Genomic DNA, 8,458 nt, shown 5'->3' on the forward strand with positions numbered 1-8,458 from the left:
TGAGTTTCCATTGAGCAGTTTCAGTAGCTCCACAGTTGATGAAGGACAAAAACTGGGACTTAGAACTCCAGAAAACTGTATTCATTCATTCATCTTCTTCTTTTTTTGCGGGTCACGTGGATTTAATTTAATTCCCACTTCCTCGGCTCCAAATCATCCTTTCAAGATATATTTCAGACAAACACAGTAAATGTGACATAACCTCCTCCATCCCTTGCTGGTGGAGGTCACTAGGAGTCAGGGGCCCCTGACTAACGATTACATCACTCAATTGGCGAGAAGTCAAATTCTAATCTGATTATTCACACTGCTGCTACGTCAGCAAAAACACATCAGATTTAGTAGGTTCACATAAGAAACGGACCCAAATCAAGACTGAAATGTGTTTCTACTCAGTTCTAAAGTAGGGTTTGATCATTTCTAACGCCGTTCATCTCCCATCCGCTCCTGGTACTCCGCGTTCTGTTGTGGAAAATCTGGATCGCGGCAAAGTGAAAAGCTGTCACGTGACCAATCAGGTGAGCGGGTGTCGGTCACGAGACCGACGGGACGGCCTGTCCCGGACGGGCTAGCATCACAACCGGCTGCTGCTCGGAGCTTCCGCCGCGCTCTGCATGTTTACACCCATCCAGTCGACGAATAGGAGCGGGTTAGTATTTAACTTCCTGACTCGCCGGGGTTCACCAGAAGACAACGACACGTTTGGTTAGCTTGTTTTTTTGTTTTTGTTTTTTCCTTTTGGGAGAAGAGTTTCATATATTTAGCTAGCGTTAGCGATTCATTAGCAGACTAGTGTGTTTACGTGTGTGCTCCGTTTTCATACAGTGTGTGTGTGTGTGTGTGTGTGTGTGTGTGTGTGTGTGTGTGTGTGTGTGTGTGTGTGTGTGTGTGTGTGTGTGTGTGTGTGTGTGTTCATCCTGTAGGGGAAGTGGTAAATGACGCTGAGTGTCCCTTCTTTATGTTCTTCGCAGGAACGGCCAACGGCGGCTACTCGGAGGACACTCGCTACAAGGACAATGAGGCTCCCTCCTCTGGTGCCCTGCTTCGGCCTGATAACCTTCGCTCTGGTATTAACGGTGCAGCATTTTGGATCATGTCATCCAGCACCGACATCAGAAAAGTCCAAGCTGGTGTTCATCGAGCACCTGACCCGTCCCGGGGTCCGGTTCAGCTGGGGAAATGTCTCCTGTCACTTATGCAAAGCTCTCTTTACCATCCTTGACATCGTGCTTCTGGTAATGTTGCCATATTTTTCTTTCATTTTGTCGGAGAGAATGCTGGTGCAGAATAAGACTGAAAGATGTCTCATAATATGTAAATCAGTACATCTGCAAACATAAACATAGAAAATTATAGTTTTATTTTCATTTGTTGAAGAAAGGTTTAACACTTGTTGTTGTTTGTTTACCCAAACAAGTAGCTCATAGTTCAATTCAGGAAGTCTGAATCTGGTCACTGGTCCTAAGCGGAACTAAAGCGTAATACTGAATAGAAGGCAGGAAATAACCAGGGACCATGCAAGAAACTGAACTTTTCATAAGTGAAGTCACTTGCCTGCTCATTAAATATACCTCAGTGATCCTGAAAATCATGCACCATTCAAAATTGAATTTTTAGCTGTTTAGGAAGGTGTTAGGTCAGTCTGGGTTTTTTCTTGTTAGGGTTGGGGTTAGATTGTGACAAAAATATTTTTGTAATATTTTGATAGCAACAATGCCACAACCTACAATGTCCAACTTGTATTTAAATCAACACTTCCAATTTACAGATTCAGCAAAAAAAAACTAAAACCTGACATCTTTGCTATTCTGGAAGGTTGGTTTTTAGATTAAGATTTGCTTTGGGGCCTTAATGACCATGAAAACAATTCAAGGTTAGTGCTATTATGAAAAAGAATCACTGTGTTCTTCTGTCTGATGTCTTTTCATTTACAACAAAGATTTTGACATCTTGCAATGAACTGTGGGCTAAATTGGTGCTTGAACATACTCTTAAATTCTGCTTATAGTTGAGACTTTGTTCATTTGGAACATTCTGGGTTCAGTTTGATCATACTGGGTTCAGTTTTATTTACTCATTTGAAAATTGTGCTACAACACATTTAGGTTGTGGAGATGATAAGTTGGATGATTCACCGGTTGCTCAAAATGCTTATATCAGCTCAAAGTTGAAGTGAACTCCAGTTCAACGGTGAAGTTTTTTAAAAGGGTTACTCTGGTTTGCAAACCTATGCAGCATGTGACACTAAGGTTTCAGGTTCCAACCTTTGAAAATCTTATTGCTTACGGTCTTTTGTTTTCAGCTGATATAACACAAAAACATGCTTGTGGCAATAATGAGATCAATAATGACCTCAAGTTCTCTTTTAATCAAATAACTGTATCTGCTGACTTTGAAAACAGCTTATTTTTTTCTTGTTGAGTTCAGAAGTGCACATATTACCTATAGATAATGGGACTGATGTTGTGCTTCATTCTAGTAAGTTAGAACTTTACTTTACACTTTACATCAAATCAACTGGACTTGTAGAAAGTTCCTTGACAAGGAATTAGATTTTATTTATTGCCTTTGGACTAACAATTTCCTACGTTGATTACATTTACATTTATGGTACATTTACATTTACAAAAGTCTTTGAAACTTCATGAATTCTCACATCTCTAGTCCTGTTCTGTCTTTGTCACCTGTCTTAGGCTGAGATAAACGAGGAGCGAGTTGCGCATGCAGCAGGCGAGGCCTGTATCCATCTCCATCTGGCAGATGAGCACGTGTGTCGAGAAATAACAGAGTTGTTCAGGGATGACGTCATCCTGGCTCTGCAGGAGTCCTTCCTCTTGCCCAGTGAAGCATGCGGCGTGTTGGTGGGCCCTTCCTGCGGCAAATTTGACCTCTATGCACCCTGGAACGTCACCTTGCCAAAGGTCCCTAAACCCCCTGTTAAACCTCCCTCTCCTCCCAAACCCAGTTCTCCACAGAGCCGGGTTCTGTTTCTGACTGACATCCACTGGGACCAGGTGAGTGTGTCCCATTTACAAATACACCAAAAATAATTTATTATGTCGAAACTTTCTTTCGCTCACCATGAACTAAGGAAGGAAAATGTTAAATGGGTTCTAATTGTCCTTTATTCTGTCATTTTTAGTTATGGAGCCTCACTTAAGAAAACATTTTGTATTTTCCATAAAACTTTTTCTACCACCTTTGTTATTACTGTTTACAAAAACAAAACTCATTGCTAAAAGTCTTGTTTCCATGGTTGCAAGTTGTCTAGCTTTAGAGGATATGATAATTGATAATTGAACTGTTGAAGAATGAATGTTCTCTAAACAGTTTGATATATTGATCATGTGCTTTAAAAAACAACAACTCTAGGAGTATAAAGTTGGTAGCGCCGCAGACTGCAAGGACCCTCTTTGTTGCCGTAAAGACTCAGGTTCTCCCAACTGGAGGCAGAGGGAGGCTGGCTACTGGGGAACCTACAGCAAGTGCGACTTGCCTCTGTGGACATTGGAGAACCTCTTGGAACAAATCGCCGCAGACGGGCCGTGGGACTGGGTCTACTGGACCGGAGATATACCAGCACACAATGTTTGGTCTCAGACCAGGCAACAACAGTTGTCAGAGCTCAAAGTCATCTCCAAACTTATCCACAGGTAATGTCCTCCTAACTTGCAGATTTGCCAATACTCAGCTGATGCAATAATTTTAAAAGGTTATGTTAAAGGCTGCTCTTATTTAACCTTTAAGTTTGTCAAGTGTTACACTTTAGCTATTGACATTTATTTTTCCCTTTTATCATCTGATCAGACACCTGGGACCTAATGTGACAGTTTACCCTGCTATAGGGAACCATGAGAGTACACCAGTCAACAGCTTCCCACCACCCTTCATCCATGGCAACAGATCTGTCATCTGGCTCTATAATACGATGGCAGAGGAGTGGGCGCCCTGGTTGCCAAAGCAGGCGCTGAAGACTTTGAGGTTGTTGATGTTTACGTTTTTGTCATATCTACTGCGTTCGGCATTTACTGTGCGTGTCAGGCCATGCAGATATAACGTATGTGCTGCTGTTGCATAAGAATAACATTAAGTGAAGTTTTAGAGGTTTGTAGTTGTAATGTGAGATCTGAGGTTTATCTCCTATGTTTGCCCTCGCAGTTTTGTTTGCGGTGGTCAGATTTTTCAGAATAAGGTCTGTAGATTTGGCCTTTTGATCTCAAGCCTGAGTTTCTCTGAGTATTCCTCTGTCTGACTTTTCAGATATGGAGGTTTTTACACAATGGAAATCCAGCCTGGACTAAGGGTGGTCTCTCTCAATATGAACTATTGCGCTCGAGAAAACTTCTGGCTGATGGTGAACTCGACTGATCCTGCTAACCAGCTGCAGTGGCTCATCCATATTCTGCAGGCCAGCGAGGACAAGGGAGAGAAGGTGAGCATTTAAAAAAATGGAACGCAAAAATCGAAATCTGCTTGAATATCTCGGGTCATGTTGATGGCTTGATATTAGAAAGCTGATTAGCACACTGGTAGAGATAATTTGAGGAGAGAAAAATATGTCCGCAATGTCTTTGCTCCAATGTAGTGCAGTGTTAGACATTTTAGCTGACTAGCAGGTATGTATTTTTCTCACAGTTGTAAATTTCTACTGTTAGCTGCCATAAAATTATTCAGGCTTAACATAGTCTTTTTATTTTTTAACCCAACAGGCTTTTTTAATGCAATATTAACCATTCATAATTCCAAAGACCAGTCCTTCATGTCAGGTTCAGGGAGAGAATAGAATTGTTGTCCATAATAGAAAAGCACATTCAAATTATCTTTGACATTTAACAGACAATCTGTTTTTTTTAAGATATAATTATGAACATTATAACAGTCTTTTTGATTTTATTTTTTCCCATTCTAGGCAGGTGCATTCATTTTATACTCATTACTTTGATTAATAATTGTGTTTGGTATTGGTAAAAACATTATTAGTAACATAAAGGCATTATTCACGTTTTTGTCCCAGCAAATATAAAACTGGGCTTAGGTATGACCGCAATTATGATTCCTCTTTGGAAAAGCAAATATTAAGCACACACCACATTTACCACTTCATATCTATGGACAAATATACAGTGTGGTTGAAATGAGGCTCAGGTTAAACATACCTCCGCAGATGCGTGCTTGATTGGAAATGTGAGAAATGACTTCAAAATTCTCTGTAGTTGCTGCTCCTTCACACAAAACGGTTGTTTCTTTCAGTCAGTTTGATCTTTCCTCTACATAATGTCATTTCCTTCTTCTTGTAGGTACACATCATTGGTCATATCCCACCTGGCCTGTGTCTTGGCAGCTGGAGCTGGAACTACTATCACATTGTTAACAGGTATCTGCGCTGGTCCTTTGAAAACTGAGAAGTAGACCGGAAGTACTGTTGGAAATGGAAGTTGTGTGTCATTGTGTTCTTTTTTCTGCTGTTATCCCAAAGGAACAACATGGAGTTCTTTTGTTACTGAGCTATTTCACACTTTCCTATTGTTGAATATAATGTAGAACACATATTTCCTCTATCTTTGTGTGTATTGGCAATTTGGCACATATTAAAAGTAATAGTGTGCTAATCTTCACTGATATGCAAGTACATTCTGATGGTGAGACATAGACTGTATTGCCAAAATGGAAGAATGAAATTGTCCAAAATGTCTTGGTTCCCAAACGCGTCTAATTTGTGATTGTCAAATATTACAGATTACATCCTATCATTGAACCACACTGGGATTAAGTGAGCTCCTGATTGAGACCCATTCTTTCACAAATGTTTGTAGAAGTAATCTGCATGCCTAGGGGCTGGATTTTCAACATCTGTAGCATTGAAGTAGCATTGAATGAATGATTCAGATAAATATAGTACAGTATATACACAGTATTGTATCTAGGAATGTTGCAGGACATGAATAGGAGGAAGCCTTCCAGGTTTATCAAGTTAATGCAGATGTGAACTAGACAGTTGCATGTGTCTACTTCAGTTTATGAAATGCATCCTGCTGTGCTTCATGTTCCTGCACTGAGAAATAAGTTTTAACAATTTATTTTCTGTCTTTGGTAACCACCTGTTGTTGTTTTTTTCATACAGATATGAAAGCACAATCACCGGGCAGTTTTTTGGTCATACACATTTCGATGAGTTTGAAATGTTTTATGACGAGTTGACTATGACCCGCCCGCTAGGAGTGGCATTCATTGCCCCCAGTGTTACGACATTCGTTAATCTTAACCCAGGTGAGATCCTGACATCTTCTCCTGACATTTCAGATGCAATACACACAGCTAAGACAACTATTTTTAACTTCTCTCTCTAGGTTACCGTGTCTATTACGTGGATGGGGATTACAAAGGCAGCTCCCGACAGGTGCTCGACCACGAAACCTACATCCTGAATCTCACAGAGGCAAACCACAGTCCAGGGGCCCCTGGTAGCCCAAACATGAACCCCAAATGGACACTATTGTACCGTGCCACTGAAGCCTATGGAATGCCCAGCGTGTTTCCTTCCGACTACAACAAGCTGTTGCAGAGCTTTGTCAGTGACGACCGGGTCTTCCAGAAGTTCTGGTATTTTAGGCATAAAGGACATGTGTCAGAACCCTGCAAGGAGACATGCAAAACCACGTTGCTATGTCTGCTTCAAAGTGGACGTTATGATGAGTTGGAGCACTGTGACGACCTCAACGGATTTGGTGGAACTTTGGCCCGCGCTGCTCGAAAAACTCTTTGCTGAACAGGTGGAGGGGACAGCAATAAGAACAAATACAAAATGAAGCCCAAATTTCCTGTTGCCAGTCCCTCAACAAGGATTCAATCACAAAGTTGCATGAGCTACTAAATACACTCAGTGTCGATTTGAAAAATCTGACTTCTCGGTTACGATATGTCACACAGATATTACCAAAGTATCCACTCACCTGTCTTGACTCCCACATTAATGTAAGTGACATCCCATTCCTAATCCGTAGGTTCAATATGACGTTGGTCCACCCTTTACAGCTACAACATCTTGAACTTGTCTGGGAAGAGCATTTTTGAACATTCTTCCAGAAGTGTCTTTGTGACGTCATACACTGATGATGGATAAGAAGGCCTGGCTCTCAGTCTCCACTCGAATTCATTCCAAAGATGCTCAATCATGTTGAGGTCAGGACTCTGCAGGCCAGTCAAGTTCATCCACACCAGACTCTGTCACCCATTCCTTTATGGACCTTGCTCTGTTCACTGGTGAACAGTCATGTTGAAACAGGAAGAGGCCATCTCCAAACTGTTCTCACAAAGTTGGGAGCATGAAGGAGTCCTGTAGCGGAGTGCTTTACACGACTGCGTCCAACGCTTTGCATTGCACTTAGATGCAGCTGCTCAGCCATGGAAAAGCCATTCCATGAAGCTCTCTGCATACTGTTGTTGAGCTAATCTGAAGGCCACAGGAAGTTTGAAGGTCTGTAGTGATTGATTCTGCAGAAAGTTGGCGATTTTTTTGTATTTGTTTCACAGATGTCATCCTATCACGGTCCCATGCTGGAATTCACTGAGCTCCTTGGAGCGACCCATTCTTTTATTAATGTTTTTAGAAACAGTCTGCATGCCGAAGAGCTTGATTTTACACATCTGTTGCCATGGAGGCAATTGGAACACCTGATTCTGATTATTTGGATGGGTGAGCGAATATTTTTGGCAATATGGTGTATTTCATTTTCATTTTGCATCAGGTTCGTCAGCTGCTGTTTTTTCAATAGTCTTATCAGACTGTGTGAAATTGTACGCACTGTCTTCCCTTTTTACTCATCCCGTTGATCAATGTGAACAATAAGCTGAGGTATGAAGTTCATTTAGAAGCATTTAGTTTACCGCTGAACAGGGTGAATCCAGAGGATCGACGGATCTCAGCCATAGCTTCTCAGGTTTGACGTTTTCAGAGCTGGTACCCAAGTATCGTAACTCAAACTTCTTGACAGGATTTAAGCGAGTATCTGATTTCTGCCTTAATGCACAACACCGTCTGCCTCAGCAAAGAGATCTTCTGTCTTGAATAATTATCAGTGTTTCCCAGTGGGATTTAATTCTGTCTGCACTTTAATTATTGTAAATGCTAGTTCACTATTATGTTGAATAGAGAACAAATTTGATAAATCCAAAGTGCAACAAGCATGACAAGTGATTGTACATGTACCATAAGCAATAATTGTAAATAAACTTTGAGTGTGTCAATTTTATTCGTGTTCCCTTGATTTTGTTTTAATGGGGCAGCTTTTATGTATTTTGTGGCAAGTATTTATGAAATGTCAGCATTTGCTTTTCATATTGAAATACAAGGCACTCCTGACAAGTTGGAACCTTTCTCAAAGAAGCATCTAAGCGTCTCAAAGAGGTAAAATGTTTGTGCAGTTGAGGAGATTTATGATCCTATGAGCATTAGGGTGAA

General features: G+C 41.0%; 1 protein-coding gene across 2 annotated transcripts; it reads left to right on the forward strand.

The window, feature by feature from the left end:
- Positions 1-411: 411 nt before the first annotated feature.
- smpd1 (sphingomyelin phosphodiesterase 1) lies at positions 412-8,249 on the forward strand. 2 transcript variants are annotated; one of them, XM_068331985.1, is made up of 9 exons: positions 412-649; positions 972-1,235; positions 2,694-3,014; positions 3,373-3,653; positions 3,808-3,981; positions 4,261-4,432; positions 5,298-5,374; positions 6,122-6,267; positions 6,348-8,249. In XM_068331985.1, the coding sequence occupies exons 2-9, from the start codon at positions 1,017-1,019 to the stop codon at positions 6,764-6,766; spliced, it is 1,809 nt and encodes a 602-aa protein (XP_068188086.1). In that variant the 5' UTR covers positions 412-649; positions 972-1,016; the 3' UTR covers positions 6,767-8,249. The 2 variants fall into 2 exon arrangements, with proteins under 2 accessions (XP_068188086.1, XP_068188085.1); XM_068331984.1 differs by having other exon boundaries at positions 413-705.
- The last annotated feature ends 209 nt before the right edge of the window (positions 8,250-8,458 follow it).

The sequence above is a fragment of the Antennarius striatus genome, chromosome 13 (genome assembly GCF_040054535.1).
Source record: "Antennarius striatus isolate MH-2024 chromosome 13, ASM4005453v1, whole genome shotgun sequence".
In the NCBI taxonomy this organism is placed as follows: Eukaryota; Metazoa; Chordata; class Actinopteri; order Lophiiformes; family Antennariidae; genus Antennarius; species Antennarius striatus.

Excerpts from the sequence above, each read along its gene's own strand:
- smpd1 (XM_068331985.1), top strand. The coding sequence starts at position 1,017 with ATGAGGCTCCCTCCTCTGGTGCCCTGCTTCGGCCTGATAACCTTCGCT. Across the intron at positions 3,015-3,372 it reads CTGACATCCACTGGGACCAG|GAGTATAAAGTTGGTAGCGC; the intron begins GTGAGTGTGTCC and ends CAACAACTCTAG. Across the intron at positions 5,375-6,121 it reads TACTATCACATTGTTAACAG|ATATGAAAGCACAATCACCG; the intron begins GTATCTGCGCTG and ends TTTTTCATACAG.